General features: G+C 39.7%; 1 protein-coding gene across 1 annotated transcript; it reads left to right on the top strand.

Annotated features, from left to right (window-relative positions):
- Positions 1-477: 477 nt before the first annotated feature.
- On the top strand, positions 478-18,830 carry LOC134573180 (deoxyribonuclease-1-like). The gene is made up of 10 exons (XM_063432728.1): positions 478-585; positions 2,280-2,421; positions 7,920-8,008; positions 9,021-9,104; positions 10,796-10,911; positions 11,666-11,778; positions 13,733-13,890; positions 15,218-15,314; positions 15,789-15,840; positions 18,360-18,830. Exons 2-10 carry the CDS (start codon positions 2,284-2,286, stop codon positions 18,572-18,574), a joined length of 1,062 nt encoding a protein of 353 aa, XP_063288798.1. The 5' UTR covers positions 478-585; positions 2,280-2,283; the 3' UTR covers positions 18,575-18,830.
- Positions 18,831-23,230: the final 4,400 nt, after the last annotated feature.

Here is a 23,230-nt window from a genome sequence, read left to right as displayed (position 1 = left end):
TGCGTGGGTTAGGCATAAGTACTACAATCTTTTTTCTTCTTCTACCAGCTGCAGAGTTCTGGAAATAAAAAGCCACATATCTGAGGCTTCAGCCCCCCTAAACACACCTTAGCAGTGCTGATCCATTTACTAAATGTATTTGGATAAGTAAAAATAATATTAACATTACAGACGAGTGACCGTTTTGCTTTAAATGCTACAGTATACATTGTACTTATGTATTAGAATAACCCTCAAATAAACCTAATACAACTTAGTAACGACGATATGATCTGGAAAACATGTATTGCTGACGAGTTGGAGGACCCTCAGAAGAATATGGTTATAGAGTTCGTCTGTTAGTAGCTCAAACTGATATGTCTGAGAATCACCCACAAACAACTCGATGACCTTGAAAACACTGATTAATCTGCTTGTTTACTGGATAAAAACCCACACCTGGCATAAAGTTTATTTTCTCTCACAGTTTGGTTGGACATTATATAAAACGTTTCTTCTGCAAAGTGCTTCAAACATCGACTAAAAATATTGTGGACTCTTATTTTACCTCTATCTCTATCCATCTGGTAACGAGGAATACAACAGGTAAGTCAATATTCTCATGAAATTTGGTTTAACATAGGGTGTGCTCAGCGTTTTTTTGTTGTTTTTTTAAATAGCATTTTATTTCAGAATCCATTCCATAACATATCACATAAATGAGCATACGACATACCGGCATTAGATAATACGCTGGCATGATCAGACAATACTACAATCAGTATAGATTATACTCGAATATATATCATCTGTACATGTTAGGCAACTTTCCGTAAACGTCTATTTTATATATACATAAAAATAAATGCATTAATGAACAAAACATTCTATTTCTACGTTTATAGCAAATTAAGCCATGAGGGGGGAGATTCGTCAAAGCAAAAATATGTGCTAGTCTGGGACAAAGTGCTAAATATGGATCAATCGCCATAGAAACCAATAGATTGGGGAGATTTATTAAAGTGTTTCATTCTAAAAAGTGTTCTAATTTATTAAAAGTTGGATAATCTCCATGGAAACCTAAGAAACCAGCAGGCACATTCTGTTGGTGACTCTATTTTACATTTTTGGAGCCACTTTTTAGACCAGAATATTATGATAAATTGTCCCTAATGTGTCTAAACAGCACGTCCAAGGTAGCCCTTGTTACATAAATCTGTCTCTACTTCACGTCCTAGATTGCGTGTTTTAGATCTCTTTCCTATAGTCTCTGGATTTTGCAGACACTATTGCTTCTACTATCTACGAGAAGCTAATAAATCTGAGATAAATAAATGTCCCTTTTCTTGGTAATTATATTAAAAGAATCATTGGAATGGAGATGGCTTAGGGCAGCTTGGAGAAAGAAAGTGAGGTGTCATCAAGCGACCAACTTTTGGGTTGAACTTTTGGAAAAGAGTTTCATTTCTGAAGTTATGATGGTGCCCAGACACCGCTACCACTGTAACAACTTAAATTAGCTGAATTTGTTGTGGGATTAGGAGTGTTACTTTAATAAAAGATAAAAAGATCTTAACTTCAAATGTCAACCCCAATCCAGCTCATCTTAATGAAAACCCAATATGATAATTATCTCAACCCAGAGTCTCATTGGATTTAGCTTTCAGAGGACAAACCTGTTTAGACTGTGGAAGTCCAAATCCTATGTTTGCCAGTCAACATCTTGCTAGCCCACTATGGTTGTGTTCTGGGTGTGTCAATGTCAACACTAAAACTAAAAATGATGTAAACTAGTTAGGATTGTAAAACAAAAAACAAAAAATCATTATATTTAATAAAATCTGAAGTCTTTATAATTATTTCACCTTGTAAACTCAACACTCAACACTCAACATTGTTCCATTGCATGACATTGGATACTGGAGCTTTAGAGTTAGAGTTCTAGAACATAACAAAAGATGTATCAAGAGCACAGTTCACTGACTGCCAATAGCTATGAGTGAATGGGCCAAACGTAGAGTCAGTCGGGTGGATTTATAGACATATAGCATCTTCACCGGAGGTTAATGACGAGTTTCTGTATATCGGACAAGATTGGTAAATGTTGCGGCACGTATTCAAGTCTTATTTTGATTTGCCTTGATTAATGTGTATGAAATAGATACAGTCTCACTACATTCCTAATGTTTCTTTGCTAAGACAAACCTATGTATTCAGCAATAAATGTGGCAATGATAGTGTAGTAGTTCAGCTTTTGGAAAAAAAATTGACATTAACTTCTCTCCTTCCATCTTTTTGAGAGTCATGAAGTTCCAGATTCTACTGGCTATCACTGTATGTTCCCTGCAAGGCGGTCTTGCATTTAAAATTGCTGCTTTCAATATTGAGAGGTTCGACAGTCCTAAGGTGGAGGATACCACTGCACGGAATCTTCTCATCCGGGTAAGCACATCACCAAAGTTATTCAAAATGTGGTTGTAACAGTAATAATTGTAGATTAATATTATTGTCATTGGCCAATAAGGCCACCAAACATTTCATGGACCATGGTCTAGAACAGGGGTCAGCTACCTATGGAACGTCCATGCATGGCACTTAAGGATCTGGCCTAGCAGAAGTCCCAGTGGAACTTCAGATATCTGCTAGTGCAAACTGAGCAGTTATTGCAGATAGTGAGGGACAATCCTCAATTTACATATTACAGCACTCAGATCACTTCCTCCCAGCACTTGTGAACGGAAATCTGCACTGGAGTAATGCAGCCCACAGCAGCTATCGTAGCTCCTGCACTTGACCTGTACCTGGCCAGCTCGGTCCCCACTGGACCCCATGGAAGTCACCCACACTGCTAATTATTCACAAAGCTGCAGAATAAGCCTCCTCCTCATACAAATAATAAAAAATAGCCCACACACAAACACACACACACACACAACCCCACAAGCAGCTTTTCGCATGCAATACCACAAACAGCCCAACATTTACAAACCACCAAACACACAATGTGACAGATTATCCACAAGCACACACAACTCCACAAGCGGCCTCCATACACAGCCCACATTCATATGTATCATCCGTAATACCACAAATTATGCATGAACATATACATTATAACAGCCCACATACACATACATACAATGTTACAAAGTAACTGCAACACCCATAAATAACAAAAGTACAATATGGCACCATAGACCGCTCAATTTAAAAAGAAAAACTAGGACTGGCACTCCAAGGGATTTCAAGTTCTTGTTTTTAAAAGGTTGCCATCCCTGGTGTAGGAATTGGGACATTCTTCCTGGGACGTCAGCTTCTAGTAATGACTCGAGGACACATATAATTTGAAAGTTTTTAAGTTCCAGGTTCTGCTAAAAAAAAACAACCTGTAACAGATGTAGGTATTTTACAAACAAAATTCAATAATGTAACAGAACAGGAAAAATATGTAAGCATTAAGTCTAAGGAATGTTGCACCATTTACCAGCGTGGAAATAATATTATATTTGGATTCCACGCTGGTCACTCTATCGAAACTGCTGTGACCAAAGTATCCAACGATTTAATTGCTGCTAAATCTCACGGCCAATACTCTATCCTAATCCTCCTTGATCTTTCTGCTGCCTTTGACACTGTTGATCATCAACAGCTTCTTCACATTCTTCGTAACTTTGGTCTACGGGATACTGCTCTCTCCTGGTGCTCCTCCTACCTCTCCCAGCGCTCTTTCAGTGTTTCTTTCTCTGGTTCTGCCTCTTCTCTCCAACCCCTCTCTGTCGCGTCCCCCAAGGATCTGTCCTCGGCTCCCTACTGTTCTCTATCTATACTGCCTCCCTTGGTAAACTCATCAGCTAGTTTGGCTTCCAATATCATTTATATGCAGATGACATGCAAATCTACCTGTCCTCCCCTGATCTCTCTCCACCCACCTTGACTCGTGTTTCTGACTGCCTCTCTGCTATTTCCAACTGGATGGCTGCTCACTTCCTTAAACTCAACCTGTCCAAAACAGAACTTCTAGTTTTTCCTCCCTCAAGTGCTGCTACTCCTGTGTCTGTCTCCATCCAAGTCAACGGCGCTACCATGACCTCTACCTCGCAGGTTCGCTGCCTGGGTGTTCTTTTTGATTCTGACCTCTCTTTTACTCCCCATGTCCAATCGATAGTCAAATCCTGTCGCTTCCAACTCAAGAACATAGCGCGCATCCGCCCATATCTAACGCCGGACGCGGCTAAGATACTGGTTCATGCTGTTGTTCTCTCTCGCCTCGACTACTGCAATCCCCTTCTCACCGGTCTTACATGTTCCCAGCTTGCACCGCTGCAATCTATAATGAATGCGGCTGCGAGGCTTATTTTCCTGTCCGGTCGCACCTCCCACGCCTCCACACTCTGTCAGTCCCTGCATTTGCTTCCAGTTAGATATAGGGCCCAATTCAAAATTCTGGCACTTGCTTACAAATCCCTACATAATGCTGCTCCAACATACCTATCCTCCCTCATACACAAGTATGTCCCGTCGAGACCCCTGCACTCAGCCCAAGACCTACGCCTGTCCTCTGTCCGTACACCCACATCTGACGCTCGCCTTCAAGTCTTCTCCAGGGCTGCACCTATTCTGTGGAACTCCCTTCCCTCCTCAATCAGACTTTCACCCAGCCTCCACTCCTTCAAAAAAATCTTTGAAAACTCACTTCTTCATTAAAGCGTATCAATTAAACTGTCAGCAGGCTTCTCATCCCCCACCCCATGACTCCTTTCCTGCAACTGTCAAAAATGACCTACCAAGCACTCAATAAACCCTTCTATAACAAACTATTTATTTCCCCTACTTTAACCCTTTGTGTCACTATACCCCACTCCCTCTAGCATGTAAGTTCATCAAGCAGGGCCCTCAACCCCCTCTGTTCCTGTACGTCCAGTGGTCTGATCTCAATTATGTGTCTGTTAGTCCACCCATTGTACAGCGCTACGGAATTTGTTGGCGCTATATAAATAATAAAATAATAATAATAATAATATTTGAAAGGAAACTGGCCTTCAATTATTCCAGAATCCCATATATATGCAAACGTACGGTATATTTCTTAGCGTGATCATCCTCTCGTCCTTTAGTCGCTGCACTATATCCATTTTGAATAATTCGTATTTATAATGCCACATTCCACTAAATGGATTTTACTATATTTACCTAAGAACAGTATGTATTCATATAAAAGTAAATACAGTTGCAAGAAAAAGTATGTGAACCCTTTGGAATGATATGGATTTCTGCACAAATTGGTCATAAAATGTGATCTGATCATCATCTAAGTCACAACAATAGACAATCACAGTCTGCTTAAACTAATAACACACAAAGAATGAAATGTTGCCATGTTTTTATTGAACACACCATGTAAACATTCACAGTGCAGGTGGAAAAAGTATGTGAACCCTTGGATTTAATAACTGGTTGAACCTCCTTTTGTAGCAATAACTTTAACCAAACCTTTCCTATAGTGGCAGATCAGACGAGCACAACGGTCAGGAGTAATTCTTGACCATTCCTCTTTACAGAACTGTTTCAGTTCAGCAATATTCTTGAGATGTCTCGTGTGAATCGCTTTCTTGAGGTCATGCCACAGCATCTCAATCGGGTTGAGGTCAGGACTCTGACTGGGCCACTTCAGAAGGCGTATTTTCTTCTGTTTAAGCCATTCTGTTGTTGATTTACTTCTATGCTTTGGGTCATTGTCCTGTTGCAACACCCATCTTCTGTTGAGCTTCAGCTGGTAGACAGATGGCCTTAAAGGGACACTCCAGGCACCCAGACCACTTTTGCTCATTGGAGTGGTCTGGGTGCCAACTCCCACTACTCTTAACCCTGCAAGTGTAATTATTGCAGTTTTTCATGAACTGCAATAATTACCTTGCAGGGTTAACTCCACCTTTAGTGGCTGTCTACTAGACAGCCACTAGAGGTCACTTCCTGGTCCATAGCACAGGAAACCTGTGCTAGAGCGTCGCTGGACGTCCTCACGCTGTGTGAGGACCTCCAGCGTCGCTCAAAACCCCATAGGAAAGCATTGAAATGATTTTTCAATGCTTTCCTATGGGGAGACTTAATGCGCATGCGCGGCATTGCCGCGCATGCGCATTAGGTCTCCTCGGCCGGTGGGCGGGATCAGTCTCACCCACCGGCCGACGCAATGGACAGGAGGAGCGTCGCGGAGGAGGAGACAGCGGCGAGGGACATCGCCGCTGCCTCAGGTAAGTGACTGAAGGGGTTTTCACCCCTTCAGTAACCGGGGATTGGAGGGTGGGAGGGAGAGGGACCCTCCAGTGCCAGGAAAACGGATCGTTTTCCTGGCACTGGAGTTTCCCTTTAAGTTCTCCTGCAAAATGTCTTGATAAACTTGGGAATTAATTTTTCCTTCGATGATAGCAATCCGTCCAGGCCCTGACGCAGCAAAGCAGTCCCAAACCATGATGCCCCCACCACCATACTTCACAGTTGGGATGAGGTTTTGATGTTGGTGTGCTGTGCCTCTTTTTCGCCACACATAGTGTTGTGTGTTTCTTCCAAACAACTCAACTTTGGTTTCATCTGTCCACAGAATATTTTGCCAGTACTGCTGTGGAACATCCAGGTGCTCTTGTGCAAACTGTAAACGTGCAGCAATGTTTTATTTGGACAGCAGTGGCTTCCTCTGTGGTATCCTCCCATGAAATTCTTGTTTAGTGTTTTACGTATTGTAGATTCGCTAACAGGGATGTTAGCATTTGCCAGTGACTTTTGTAAGTCTTTAACTGACACTCTAGGATTCTTCTTCACCTCATTGAGCTGTCTGCGCTGTGCTCTTGCAGTCATCTTTACAGGACAGCCACTCCTAGGAAGAGTAGCAGCAGTGCTGAACTTTCTCCATTTATAGACAAATTGTCTTACTGTGGACTGATGAACAGCAAGGCTTTTGGAGATACTTTTATAACCCTTTCCAGCTTTATGCAAGTCAACAATTCTTAATCATAGGTTTTCTGAGAGCTTTTCTTTTGTGCGAGGCATCATTCACATCAGGCAATGCTTCTTGTGAAAAGCAAACCCAGAACTGGTGTGTGTTTTTTTTAGGGCAGGGCAGCTATAACCAACACCTCCAATCTCATCTCATTGATTGGACTCCAGTTGGCTGACATCTCACTCCAATTAGCCCCTCGAGATGTCATTAGTCTAGGGGTTCACATACTTTTTCCACCTGCACTGTGAATGTTTACATGGTGTGTTCAATAAAAACATGGCAACATTTCATTCTTTGTGTGTTATCAGTTTAAGCAGACTGTGATTGTCTATTGTTCTGACTTAGATGACGATCAGATCACATTTTATGACCAATTTGTGCAGAAATCCATATCATTCCAAAGGGTTCACATACCTTTTTCTTGCAACTGTAAATAAAACCAGATTTAATTTACCAGCGGGCAAGAAGATTTTTAATTCTCATTTCAAGATATCTTCATTTTGAATGCAAACTGCGAACACATTTTAGAACTCAGGGCTCAATTAATATGAGTGCTTTTTATATACTCATTGCTAGATGTTAGATATGTATGTAAAGGTTATATGTTGTGACTGTCTTGCTCTTTACAGTAACATTTTAAACTATGCTAGTAATTACGCTGATGGTAGAGATAGAATATGATAACTTAAAGCTATGTTATGATTGTCTGCTTGGTGTTTTGAGCCAATCGTGATACAGTTACATTCTAAATCACAGTCATTTCAATGCAGTGATGTAAATATTCTAAATTCGGCATCCCATCTGCTACAAAATGGAAGGATTTTTTTTTTTTTAACAAACACACTTAACACACTTAAATATCATCCAAAAGGTGTTTTTCAACGTTTTAAAACTTTACAAAAAAAATAATAATAATTCTAATGAGTCTGTTCCTATTCTTATACAGATACTGAGAAGATATGAACTCATAGCAGTCCAAGAAGTAATGAATTCAAATGATTCAGCTATTAAGAGACTTGTCCAGGAACTTAATCTGTAAGTACTCATATTTTTACAAGCATCGAATGAGAAATTGAGTGGAAACACATCATGCTTGACTTTGGGACTTTCGGGGTGTTGTGAAAAGTAATTTACTCTGGATGGGAGAATGCACCCATTAAACACTACTTGTGCACTATATTTCAAATTTGCAATTTGTCCTAATTCGCTGCTGTTTACTCAAACTAAACAGATCTAAATTTATTTTTTCCTCATAGTTAATATCTTCCATTCCCTTTACTAATTTTGTATTCAGCCTCTGCATTTTTTCTAGTGCACTTCCTTTAGAAGAGGTGCCAAAAATTGCATGGCATATTCAAGGTGCGGTATTACTGTTGATTTAGAAAGACCCAAAATTATATTTTCATCCTGAGATTTATTGCCCTTTTTTATGTATGACAATAACTTATTGGCCAATGGCCATTGCACCTGCTGATTGACATTGCATATTATTTCCCATTTTGTTGTCTCTAACAATTCCCAAATCCTTCTCATGTGTTGAATCTGGCTTTGCTGATAGAAACATTTGCAGAGCAGTAGAAATTATCAAACTAACTCTACATCTGTAAGGTACAATTTAACTTATTAAAGTGGGGTCTGTATTTTAGTGGGTGTGGCTAGAGGTGTCTCCATGGCAACAATCTTGGAGGCCATTTTATGGGGCTTCTTTGCCTACTGATAACCATTTATGTAACTGGAAATACAACGTAGATGAAGATCAAAGCATCTTATTTATACAAACTAATTTCTAAACACATCTATTGTTTAATTAAAGACACATCACTGGGAGATTCAGTAAATATGAATCTCTGCTATAAACTCTTAATATCCCTAAAACCTAAACCTCCCAGAGTAAGAGGACATTAGGATAGAGATAAGGGACAGGGGGATATATGTCTAAAGCAGGGACTCTCTTCCTAACATATATGGGAGGTGTGCGTTAGTGACTATAGCAAATATTTTTATTGTTATTTATATTTATCTAATTGTTATATTTATTTATGTGCAGAGCAACTGGTTTACCATACAACTTGTTGATATCCGACCATCTGGGTCGAGGTTCCTACCGTGAGAAATATGTCTATATATACAGGTAGGTTGAACAGCTAGATATTGCGTTGGGATTTGCACGTCGGCTCGAACATATTGTCAACAATATTCTGTATGCAGAGACCTACTGTGTCAGTGGGGAACTCCGAAACTGATTACTGATGATTGACAGTGTAACTTGGCTCTTTTCAGTTGGAAATATTGTACTTTCAACTTTGTGGGAAAAAAAAGTTAATTTTTTTTATCCTTTACTCAATATTGTTCTGACTGGGTTTTTTTTATGTGGTACTATTTAACCTGCAGACTGTGGAATTATTAGAGTGTTATTTATTTATCAGAGAGACATATTCAATTCTGCCATTAGAGTTAAAGGGACACACTATAGTCACCAAAATAACTTTAGCTTAATGAAGCAGTTTTAGTGTATAGATCATGCCTCTGAAGTTTCATTGCTCAATTCTCTGCCATTTAGTTGTTAAATCACTTTTGTTTCTGTTTAGGCAAGCCTAGCCACACGTCCCCTGGCTGTGACTGACACAGCCTGCATGGAAAATAAAATGGTTTAATTTGCAACCAGATGTTAACTGACTCAGAAGTTGTTATTGCCTGCTCTGTAAATCGAACTTTAATTACACAGTGGGAGGCTCCTGCAAGGTCTAGCAAGCTAATAACAGAGCAAGAGATAAGAAATTCTATATTAATCAGAATTTATAATAAAGGAAGAGTAAACACTAGATGATTCTTTACAGGAAGTGTTTAGGAAGGCTGTGTAAGTCACATGCAGGGAGGTGTGACTTGGGCTGGATAAACAGTGTGATTTAACTCCTAAATGGCAGAGAACTGAGCAGTGAGACTGCAGGGGCATGATCTATACACCAAAACTGCTACATGAAGCTAAAGTTGTTTTGGTGACTATAGTGTCCCTTTAAATGTTATATAGGGTTAGGGATTTCACTGGTTTTAGGAATTACATGGCATGAGAGTTAGGGTACCCCCAATCCCCAGTGTTTAAACTTAGAGTTATACCATGATCACCTTTGTTAGAGTGTACATCTGCACTCGAGTGATGTTGACTGTAACTCATGCTATATGGCGTGGATGAGAGTGATGGTAATCTACAATCTAATTTCCAGTGTCCACTTTAGTCATTGAGGTTACATATCACTCCGCACTCTGTAATTTCACTGATCATTGTGAAAAGTGCTGTTATAAAATAAAACAACTTTTAAATAACAACACTTTATTACATCAGAACATATTTATCTCCCACCCCCCCCCCCCCAAAAATAAAACCTCAAAACACAGAATCTTTTGCTACGTTTCCTGCATTGTGTGTTAGCGTGTGCGTGATTTTCTAGAACCGTGTTTTGGATTTGTTTCCTATTTTGAGAAATCTTTATCCAAAATGTCATGGTTCATTGCAAATAAAATAAATATTAGAGGATTAGATATTGCATTAATATTGTTTTTTTAAATTTTTTATAAAGAATGCAATTGTTACTGAGGCATTGCTTAGGATACACATATCCAGTTCATAGCATCGGTGGTACATTAATTGAGGTTTGGGAGCTGTGAGTACCTGGTGCTGGCCCAGTCCAGCAGTTTGACAGATGTATGAATCTTACATGACCCAGCTTGTATCAGCTTTTTTTGTATCAGCAATAATACGCCATACACCAGATGGTGCGTTTACGGTGATCTTGGTTAATTCCTCTCTATTCTATTCCCCTGTAGGGAGGACATTTTAAAACCAACAGAGTGGTATCACTATGATGACGGGTGCGAAAATTGTGGCACAGATTCGTTTCTACGGGAGCCATTTGTGGCCCGGTTTACTTCTTTAACTACTGGTAAATGGGAAAGTTCAGGGGTGTCCTGATATTGGGAGTTATATGGTTAACCATTATCTACCTAGTATTTAAAGAAACACTTCAAGTACTATAACCACTACAGCATGCTTGGAGTGCCCTACCCACCCCCCAATATAGGTAGGCATGGTGTTTGCTAACTGAAGATCTAAAGCCCATTCCCAGTATATGGATTGCAAATATGTATGTCCCTTCTCATAATAAGAATCTATAAGGTTTCAAACCTACAGTCTATTTCGCTATTATTCTATATTTTCTTTTGCGACTTTTATTTATCTTATGCCATTTGTTGTTGTTGTACATGCTGTGTTTTTTTTCCCCATAGGTATACAATATCATTGTTGCATATTTGCAAATCCTTTCAGTTCATGTGTGCTTTGGTTTTTAAACACATATTTTATTGCATTTTATTCTATTTGATCATTGTTAGCAATAATGTATTTTATGGTTTAGGTCTTATGACATCATAAGAGACCCCCAGACCAAAGATTGAGTGGTTTGTTAATGTTTCCAAACACAAACATTGCATTTTTCCTCCTAATACATGATTTTAAATTATACATCTTTTATAATACATGACACGCTGTGGAAAATGAGGGATATCATGAATTTAATATTATTAAAGTTATTTATTATTAAAGTTGTGTATGAAGTTACTGTCAACTTGTAAAGAGTTGTCATGTTTAACCGCTTACAAGTGTTGTATCTGATTGTGTTATTCTGATTTCTCCTGTAGAGTTGAAAGACTTTGTCTTGGCGACAGTTCACACAAGCCCAGATTACGCCGTGCTAGAGGTAGATGCTCTGTACGATGTGTGGGAAGACGCCAAGCAACGACTGCGTACAGAGGTTCCTAATTTATTCCCAATATCCTTAATTTATAGACTTTAACATCCCCCCATTCTACACTTTACAACTGCATAGGGCATGAATGACAGTAACACACAAACTATTATTCAAAAACAAGAGGTAGATTCACAATGTTATAAATAATTCGTTGTGTTCCATAAATCAAACCTAAACTTAATTAAACACTCAGTTTTAAGTATAATAAATACACCTCTTTAATATTGGGAAGACCCACTATTGCACTCAGAATGGCCTGAAATATATGGGCCATGGATTTAACAAGGTAATACGGTATTTTTATTCTATCCTTGGAGATTCTGATCTGTATTGACATTATAAATTATACAGTCGCAACAGATTTTTTATTTTTTATTTAGAACACGTCATATTTCATTTCAAAGAATGATACAAACCGATGCTTGTTTTTCTTTAACAAGCTGTTTTAGGATATGTACAGTTAACTATGTGCAGTCAAAAGGCATGCTGTACTTTAAAATATCAAACATTAGAGTGAGGATTTTGTAACTATCTGTCCCGGCTCCCGGGTCACCGCATGGTCGGCACAACCACGCCAACAAGCTGAGTTTACCTGCTCAGCGGCGAGCCGAGAACCGCTCCTCCGGATCTTCTGGGCAGTTTGCCAAAAACAAAGATGGCGCCGACCATGTGGTCGCGGCTATCATTGGCCCCGCCCCCCAGAGTTATAAGACGGTACGTGTGACGTCACGACGTCAACGCACACGCACGTTCTGGGGTCAGAGCTCACCCTCTGACCAATTACAGTCTATAGAGGGGTATATAAATTCCTGAAGAGTCCCAGTACCTTGCCCTGTTGTGGTTTCCTGTCCTGGTTCCCGAGATTGCATTTATCTTTGCTATTATTGTGATTTCCGGTATTTTGACCTGGGATATTCCTGACTACTCTGATTTCTGGTTCCCCTGACTTGGCTTGTTTAACGGTATTTGTGTATTTCTGGCTTCCTTGACCTCGACTTTCCCTTGACCATTCTTTGTCTCTAACGTATTAGTCCGGCCATACTAAGGACCGGTTTACGTTCTATCCTTTCTGTTTCTTTCTATATTCTACGTAGATGTTACATAGTTCTGCGTGCTGGATCACACTAGCAGTCGTGACACTATCCCATTTGACCATGCGTGTTACCAACCAATGAGAGATGCAATTTCTGATCTGTATTTTATTCTATCGGAAGGTCAAAGTTATAGTTTTTTTTTCTTTATTATTTTGTCGAGCAAAGGAAGTACATACACAGTTGCTAAAGATTTATCAATTGCACATTGACATTGACTCTTTCATTCCAACACATCTCAACAGTGATCTATCAGACTGAGGTATAGACTACAGGCGTAAATGGATACAATGCATGCACACATTGATATGACGTTAGATATTTCACGTTGGATGGTGCGGTTAGCGGCTGGTGAAGCCCATCCACTTCAATTTTGGACATGGTGTTTATTCAGAAATGCTCATAGCACAGTGTTATTATGTGTTTCAGTAACTGTAGCATTTCTTTAACCTTGAATCTGTCTGGCTATTATCTTTATTGTCTGATTTAGACAGAAAGGAGATCCAAGGAAGAACTTACTTTTTAAACTTGGAAATAGACAATTGTTCTCCTTTTGAATAGTGTCATTGACATGTGATTGAAAGAAACATTGGATTATTTTAGTCAGCATCACACTCATTTAATAACATTCAGCATAAAAAAGGTTTAAAAAATATTTTTAAAAACATTAAAAAAACATTTGTGTTTTTCTGAACTTTTATGTACCTAAGCATTTAAAATATTGATATGCATTTTTACATACAAAAAGATACACCTTGGCATTTTATGAACGAAAAATAAACGATAAGCAAAAAACTTAAAACAAACAAACAAACAAACAAACAAACAAAAACAAAACAACATTTAAGAGGATTTTCCCTGTGCAGAATATCCTGATTTTGGGAGATTTCAACTCAGACTGCAGTTATGTGAGCTCCAGGCATTGGCCAATGATCCGCCTTCGTCAGGACCAGAACCTCCAGTGGCTGATTGGTGAGGGGGCTGATACCACTGTCAGCACAAACAATAACTGTGCATATGACAGGTCAGTATTGGTTAATGCTCAATGTGTGGGGGAACATAACATGGTGAACATAACATGGTGAAGCTTGGGAAAGGGGGCATGAGTAATTTATACTGTTCAATTGTCTCATAAAGTAAAGTAAGCTGTATATGACCAGAACCACCTACAGATCTATTTATCTATCTATCTATCTATCTATCTATCTATCTATCTATCTATCTATCTATCTATCTATCTATCTATCTATCTATCTATCTGTCTGTCTGTCTGTCTATCCACCCACTCTAGGGTTTACTGCCAATATTGTAGACAGCTGACTTCGAGATTACTACAGTCTGTGAAATTATATAACAACGCATTCCGTTTCTCTGAAAGGGCTAATCTGTGAATGCAGGAAGGAGTGTGGAATTTTGGTAGTTGGATACGGCTGTATTCCATACAAATGTTTTGGACAGATAATGAGGAAGTGAAATTTACACTTGTAGCATAACTAGTAGAAAATCCATACTGGCTATGATTAGAGTGTCACTATAAAGCTTTAGTTAGATGTAAGTTTAAAGATTTTAAAATTTCATGGGTGGTATGGTGTCAGTTGGGGAGTGTATGGAACAGTGCCTAAACAAAATGTGCTACTTTTCTTTACATACGGTCAAGATCACGATTATATTTTTGCTGATTGGTGCAAATGTTGTTCTTTACCCACCAGATATGTTCAGTTTTTCCATAGATGACAATATCCATTTTGTAAAGCAAGAGAGACATAACATATGTGAGATCCCAAGATAGCAACTTTTCTTCCAAAATGCAATAATTATGGGCGGTAATATTAAATGCCAAATGTCACTCAAGTGTGAATTGTTTGGAATTTAAGTTAAAGTAAAAAGTAACAAGTACATTTCGCATTTTTGACCACAATTGCTGAACTTGAAAATTATCTAGGCGAGCCATGATTTCTTTTCAGCTATTGTATCCAAAAATTTTAAATTGACTTTGATTTCCCAGCAATTCGGATGTAAGGGAATAACCTGAGTGCCTGTTACCATAAAAACATACGGTATTGCTACAGTAATTTGGCCGTGCCAAGTTGAGAAAGCTCCACAAATGTGTCAATGAAGGGTAAATAAGAGAGTATCTCTGGTAAACCATTAGTAGTAAGGAATTTGTAACAATTTAACGGCAACGTGGCCTTTGTAGAAGCCAAAAATACATTCTGTAACATTAGAGGTCACTGTACTCACATTAGTCATTATTCTATCATTCTCAATGCTCTAGTACTGTGTTGGTGCTCCCGTTCTGTTCACCATTGTCATCTATTTTGTTTTGTTTCCCTCACACTTCTTTCTTCCAGGTTTGTAGTGAGTGGAACAGGGTTGAAAAACACAGTGATTTCCGGCACAGCCAGGCCTTTTAACTTGCAAGTGGAATATGGCCTTACTTACGCTGAGGTGAGGATACCATCTGAATATGTTTTCTTGTTTTGCGTAATTAGTTTATCGTCCGTGCTTCGTAGTGGCTAAGCTTGCTGGTTAAGTCAATGAAAGGGACAGAGTGCATGTGGATTGTAAAAGGAGTGCATGTGGCTAGCTCCTGGTATCATGCAGGAGTGAGTAAAGCAGAGACACACTTCTAGACTGACTGCCTACAGTGCGAGACTGTGAGAGTGGACCGTCTATACACGGACAGCGAGAGAAATTAGTCCTCCACCAGTGTTTTAGTATAAATTGACACACATGATACTACAAACCTATGATGAAATTAAAGATCTTTTTATTTCGGTTTAATTTATATTTTGGGTAACAATATTTCTGTGAACCTTTCTTGAAATATATATATATCTTTTAATTCCATCGAACCATTGATGTTTTGTAGTGCTGCTACATACCATGATATAAGTAAAACCCGTATCCTTTATATCTCAGGCAAAAGCAGTGTCTGACCATTACCCTATTGAGTTGGAACTCCGCATAGATGGTGAGTATTGTATGATCGTAGTTACCATGGAGATTTAATAAAAAGATATAAAGTGTAAATCCTAGACTGCAAATGTCAGTTTCCCATATACACTCAGTTGTATTTAACTGTCTCACTGGAGTTGATAAATCGTGAGAGTTTTACAGTGAATGAGATTTGAAGAGAAAGAAATCAAGAGCAGGAAAGATTAATGAATATTTGTAAAAGATTTAAAAATTAAAGACTAAATCACAGGCTTAAAGGTTTTAGCGGCACTGTCACTATCTGGGGATTTTGCAGAATTTGCAAAGACCCCCAATGTTGGCCAGGGCAAGGCGGGTGGGGGGAGGTTGGCTAAGGTGAGTACTCAGTGCCTGAACCTGTCCCCTGCGGGCGCCACCATCTTTATTCGGTGGATCCTTTTCAGGAGTGCCAGGAGCCAATGTCACTGCTATACTCTTGTGCATGTAGAAGAGCACAGTGTTGAGGTCTATGTAGGATCCCTACTTTGTCTCAATATATTTCATAACATGGTTTGAATTTTAGTGAATTTACTGTTTTAATAATTGTGCAAAGCATGAAAGGTGAGAGTGGTGTACAGATTAGCAGGATTGCAGAGGGAGGGAAACTATTGATTATTGAGAGACAGTTATGTTGTCATGGAAGAACTGACAAAGAACTTAATGAGGATGTACCCACTGACGTGTAGATAGATTTCGCAGACAGTGGCTGGTGGAACGGCAAGGTTGGACAAAGAACATATCCCTGTAAGCTATTCTGTTGCAAACGATTTCAGCTGCAAGTGCAGATTACTGTTACTATCTGGCACTGCTGCATACCTCTCCTCACATCAAGATTTTGGTGTTTAAACATTATGACCTTCGATGCCAGCAATTAATTAGGTTTCTATAGACACAAGAACCAGACGAAAATGCAGGCTATTTCATTTTTACTATAGTCATAGACGGCTATCACAATAAAGAAGTTCAGCACTTATCATAACGTGTGATTTATAGATCATAAATCTCGATAGTAGAATATTCAGTACTCTGAATAATCTGCTTGTCATACACCTAATCTTTGACAGTGTGGTCAATTCAGTACAATATCACACTGCTCTCAGTGGCTTAGATTCCACTTAGAATTGTATCCCAGTTATATCTGACAGTATTAAACTGCAGTTGATATTGACTTATTAAGTCTTCTGGGTCTTTTCTAACCATACAATTATTTTATTTCACTATTTTTTTGATTTGGGGTTTTCTCACTTTATGTTGGTGTGTCAGTTTGTATACCATAGCCCCTATAGATAAGGGTGCTTTTTTTAGTTATTTATTTATTAAAAGTGATATTTTATTAGTATTTGTCATTTTATTTCTTTTTTCTTTTCTTTTTTGATCCAGTTAACATCATAGGAATTCCCCGGTTGTACTATCCTAAGTTAACTGCTACCTCCAACTCTTCTCCGTATTCTATCCCTGTAACATCCATCAGTATAACCTGCACAGTATGAGGGAGCGCTCACAGAGATCTGTGCATGTCTAAGAGACTGTTTCCTGCCACCCATGACAGTTGGTGTTTTATGAATGCTATGTTCTCGCCATTTTAATATACAGACAAGTAGTGTGAGGCTGCAGCCCACAACCCCTTTGCCAGCCCTCCCCTGCTAGTAGCCCAGGGGCAATTGCCCCTCTGCCCCCATGCCAGCCCTCCCATGAATGTTGCTTGGTAAAAGAGAATTGAAATCAAGAAAGATGGGAATAATTTATAGTGGAGGCCCTCACCTGAGTCCAACCATATGACCGTATGCCAAGAGATATTGGAAGGGGGAGTTTGTTTGAAAGAGAGAACAAGGTTTTAGTAAGTAGTAGGCGAGCTTTGTTGCTGGACTCAGTTAAATCTATCCAGTCCAGTTTCAGTGCTGAATGGGGAGAGAATGTTCATTTCTAGCCTGTCTTTCAAAATAGAGTTAATATATTGCTCATATATAAATCCGTTTCTTCCAGCCTGACAACAGTTAATCAGTATCCAAACCATCAAAATGAAACAGAATTAACTCTTATGATTTAAGGTCAACTGTCACTTCTTAGGAATTTACAAAACTGATTAAAACATTAAAAATCACATGAAACTTATAACTTTTTTTTGTGTGTGATTTTTCCATTACTTTTTAAAATGTATATTAAAAAAATCTTGTAAATTAGTTTATAATCCAGTTTGGTCCAGACACAGTCAGGGAACGTAGCGCGAACAAGGGGGAGAAGAAGAATCATTTGCTTCATGTCTCCTCTTCTCTGTAAGCTCTCTCTATTCTGACTGCCATGTGTAAAGCACAGAGCTTATAACAATGATTGACAGAGAGCCAAGATGGAGACGCCTAGTAGCAGGATAGAGACATGTGGGTGTTTACATTTAATTTAAATTTTCACAACTCACACATATTTATCTGTTAAACATATTTAACATTAAAATAGCTGAGAGGTAACAACGCCCCTTTAACTGCCTGTAAATATTGATTTAATTACCTTTTCCTCTCGCAGGTTTATACAATGGCCAGCGTTTCGCGATCAGCTCGAGCGTTGGGATAAGTGGAGGTCTGTCTCTGAATGGCGTCTGTGACTGCGTAGGAGTAGATTTTGCAAGCTGCAATGGACGCTGTGGAGCCTATTCCAATAAATTTCCCTGTAGCTGTAATGCTTCATGTACTACCTATGGCGACTGCTGCGCTAACTACTTACCTTACTGTAAACCGTAAATCATCTGGACTTTAAAGAGCGACAAACCATAATGTTTTTTATTGCACAGTGCTACAGATCATGCTGTCATTTTAAAATATATATAATCACTGAAAACAATATTTACAGACTTTCTAACTAGACCTTGCAATAAGCCTGCCCAGAAAATGTACCCTATTTTACTTCTCCGCTAAGTCTTTTAAAGTGTTTATTTTTTTTTTAGTACATTTCAAAGTGTAAAAAGCTTTAATCAATAAACAGGTTGGATTAGCATGATGCGTGCTTTGTTTTGACACTCATTCACCTCCAGTGGTACAGTACATATATATTCTAGCAGTTAAGTGGAGCTAAGGAAGGGTGTATACCAGAGGCGTAACTAGAAACCACGGTGTGAAAATTGCTTTGGGCCCCCCCCATAAATCTCCTACCCCACACGTCCCCGCCCCCACCACACATGTAGACAGATACACATGCAGACACATACATACAGACACACACACACACACATACACACACACACACACACAGAGACCCATACATACAGACATGCTTACAGACCCATGTAGAGACACACACATATACACACTCATAAACTCACAGACACACACACTCACAGACACACACACACACACACACACACACACTGAGACACACATACACTTACAGACACACACACACTTACAGACACACTCAGACACACATACACTTACAGACACACACACATACACTCAGACAAACACACTCACAGACAAACACATACACACACATACACTTACAGACACACATACACTTACACACTTACAGACACACACACATACACACACTGAGACACACATACACTTACAGACACATACGCGGGCTGTCTACTGATGCTGGGAGCCAGAATATGACGTAATATTCCGGCTCCTGGCATCAGCAAATGGCGTGTGAGGGAGCAGAGCAGAGAGAACACAGCTCCCTCGCCACGTCTGACAGGAACTCTGCAGCCCGCCGGGGGGGGGGGGTCCATTAGGTGGCCAGCGGGCCACCTATTGGGCCCCCCTATGATGGGTGAACACGGAGGGGGCGGCATCTAGGCGGCCCATGGTAGCAGGGGTCGTGGCTGCAGCTGGGCCCCCAGCCATGACCCCTGCGACCATGGTAGGTATGCCACTGGTGTATACAATGTTTTGAAAGACAGAACTCATTATGTGCCTTGCATCAAATTAGGAGACCTAATGCGCAATGGCCGCGCTCACATTAAGATTTCCCTATAGGAAATCACTATTCAATGCTTATCTATGGGGATTCCAGTGACACTGGAAGTCCTCATGCATAGCAAAAGGACGTCCAGCATCATTTAGGCAAAAGTCTGGTAGACAGCCTCTAGAGGAGGAGTTAACCCTAGCAGGTAATTATTGCAGTTTATTAAAAATTGCTATAATTACCTGCTCAGGGTTAAGGGGGATCGGACACTGCACACAGACCATTTCAATGAGCTGAAGTGGCCTGGGTGCCTACAGTGTGCCTTTAAGCGGCCCTAGTGCCAAGGTCCCTGAGAAGCTAGGGGCATCTTCTTCCTATGGATCCTGGAGCCCTTTCAGTGTGCTGTATGTCACCAGCGGATAACTACTGATTGTGTCTGACTGAGATGATTGGTGCCTGGGACACTTGGTCAGTGCTCACAGATAATTACACCAAAGATCACCAAACCACTACATTACACGAGTGGTTGGTACCTCCGCCAGCTTTGTTTTGGATATCACTTATTGTCAGAGCGCAGTGCCAAGAAAGCACAATACACAGAGACAAACCCTGGACTGTCTGAAATCATAACATTTTCGAACAAGACTTATCTAGCCTAGTGTTCACAAAAAGGACAACAGTGAAAGGTCCAATAAAAGAGAAAGTCTTTTCACATTTATTCAAAAAGAAAATGACTCTGAATGTAACCAGTTTGTTTGTGACACACAAACTAAACACAGTCCTCCCCATGACCCAACAGACCAGCCCGGTCACTAGGTGTCTGGAGGACTGTGCATCGAAATGCATTTACCTTTTCTCCATTGCAGAAAGGGTCTCACCTTCATGATCAATATTGATGATCCTCCACAGGAAAGCATTGGTAGGCTATTGCACATGGGTGGCAAAACTCTGAGCGGTGCCATCCAGCATCTCCCCACCAATGCATCTCTATTAGGTACTTCAGTGTCTCCATGCAGAGCGTGGAAACGCTGACCTAGGTGCTGCACTGGACTGTGCAGGGCCGGACTAGGAAGCACCTCTAGTGGCCGTCTGAGTGACTGCCCCTAGAAGTATTACTAGGCAGCAATGTAAACACTGCCTTTTCTCTGAAAAGGCATCATTCTCATCGTCGAGCCTGCAGGGACTGACTATACTCACCAGAACAACTACATTAAGTTGTAGTGTACAAAGATACAAAAAAGGAGATGGAGCAGCGCTAGATAGCAAAATACAGAGGCAGCACCCCTAAATAAAGGAAATTCTCTCCAAAAAACATATTATAATAGAAAAAAAAAGGGAGGGAGGGTGCGCCAAGGATGGCTCAGATAAGGTATTATACAAAATGTATACAAAATGTATTAAAAAATGTAAAATAAAATACTATAAAAAAACACAATTGACAATAAAACAGGTACTCAAAGGGAAATTAGCAGCAGTCCCAAAAATTAAAAGTCTTGGGGACGAATGAGGGTTCTTAATGGTATCTTCCTTCTTGGGAGGAAAGAATTCCAGTCTACTCACATAGCCAGCTCTGGTGTATTGCGCATGCAGTGCTCTTGATCCCCCACCTATAGGATATTCTGAAAGTAGAGGTTGTTGTCACCGGATGTGTGCAGGACCAAAAAATGGAAATAAAAAAAGCAACAATACTGTGTAAATTAAAAGTGCCAGGAGTACTATTAGGTAAAATGCACTTACATATTCCTGAGCATGTAACACTGCTCAGTTAATTCAGTGCAGGTGGTATAATCCCCACTTGAGATCCTAACTTAGATGTATGTGGTCATTTTGGTCTCTCTGTGAAATTACGTGGATATCAGTCTTTTCTGGCAGGAGTCTGTACTGTTTTTTTTTAGGGTGAGACAGGCTCTGCCGAGCATCAAAGTTCACAGAAAAGAAAGCCTTTAACCGTTCATTACCGATCAGTTTTCAGAAAAAAAACCCTTGCAGAATCCAAGTATTTTTGGTGTTTTATACTTTGTCCAATATGCACTCAGTTCTCAGTTGTGTATATAGAAAACAATAGATTATATAATCAGCATTCAATCAATACTTTCCTACAGAGTTTTCTCTGGGGCTGGATGTCCTCATGTAGAGCGTGAGGAAGCCCAGCGTCAGTTAGGCGACCAAAAGTCCGGTAAGATCCTGGAAGCCTCTCTAATGGCTGTCAGATAGACAGCCACTAGAGACTGTCTCAGTGCTACAATGTAAACATTGCAGTTTCTGTAAAGCTGCAATGTTTCCATTGCAGGACTAAGGGTGACAGTGACACTGCATTCAGAGCACTTCAATGAGCTGAAGTTGTCTCGGTGTCTATAGTGTCCCTTTAGAGTCCTGGTATTTGTAGGGTGCACTCTATAGATATTGCATCCACAGAAAAGTGGGCTATAACACAGAGGCAAGCATATCCATAGCTCTCTATGTTATATCACTGCCTATCGATGGTTATTGATTTATGCTGAACGTTAACTCAGACTTTGTAGTAAAAAATCCCGGTAGGAAGGCCTTAATACATTCCTGTCTTCTACGCTATCAGTATAAATGAGGGGTTTACAATGTTCTTATCAAACCCCTCATGGCTGACGAATTAGGAATTAAACTGCTCCTTCTTGCCTACTAATAGCAGATATATAAAAACAGTAGTTTCTTGCCACCTAAATACACCTGGGTTAAGGAGCCCCCAAAACGCTCCACTATGAATGCCTATGAATTTATGTTACAAAATATTGAATGAAATACAACATTTGATATTGGTTTTAGGACATCAGGTGCTAGGCATGTGGCGTTTGGATTTGACAAGGTCATTTCTTAGTTTGGCATTGCTGTTCCGCTAGATTGTCGGGGACTGAACCCACATTACATGCAGTCAAATGAGAATTAAATGAGAGAAAACCCCTTTAAGAATCAAATAAAAATGAATCCTGCAACAACTTAATGGCAAACAGTGGTATTCAGAAAACGCATGGCCACTCGTGTATAAGTAGGTCATTAATTCAACTCAATGTCACTGACTGGTTTAAATCCCTGTCAATCATATTGCTACAGTGCATATCCAAATGAATAATATGAAAATTTTAGTGCATATGTTGAGAACCCAAAAACTTATCATCCCCTAATCTGCTGACATAAGGAGCTAGTGGGATTGAAGAATAAGATATTGGTCCCTCAACCTGTCTCTTTTTATATGTAGAGTATGACGAGCAGGAGGTTGGCATTGCCCTGGAAAAATGTACTTATATTTGCGAACATCTTATCAGACTAGGGAATTGTGCCTCTACTTACTCGTTGCTAATTATTAATGCCACCTATCGGAAAAGTCTTGAGATGTTTCTGATCGGTTCTTCAGTAAAAACATTCAAATCCAATGAGAAGTCAGTGAGTTTACCAGATAAGGTGGACAATAATTTTACCATGGGCATTTAGGAGTCCGAATTGAATCTGACTATTGAATA

This window comes from Pelobates fuscus, chromosome 9 (genome assembly GCF_036172605.1).
Source record: "Pelobates fuscus isolate aPelFus1 chromosome 9, aPelFus1.pri, whole genome shotgun sequence".
Classification (NCBI taxonomy): Eukaryota; Metazoa; Chordata; class Amphibia; order Anura; family Pelobatidae; genus Pelobates; species Pelobates fuscus.
The sequence above is the reverse complement of the archived record's forward strand: the minus strand, read 5'-3'. Positions and strand labels throughout refer to the sequence as shown.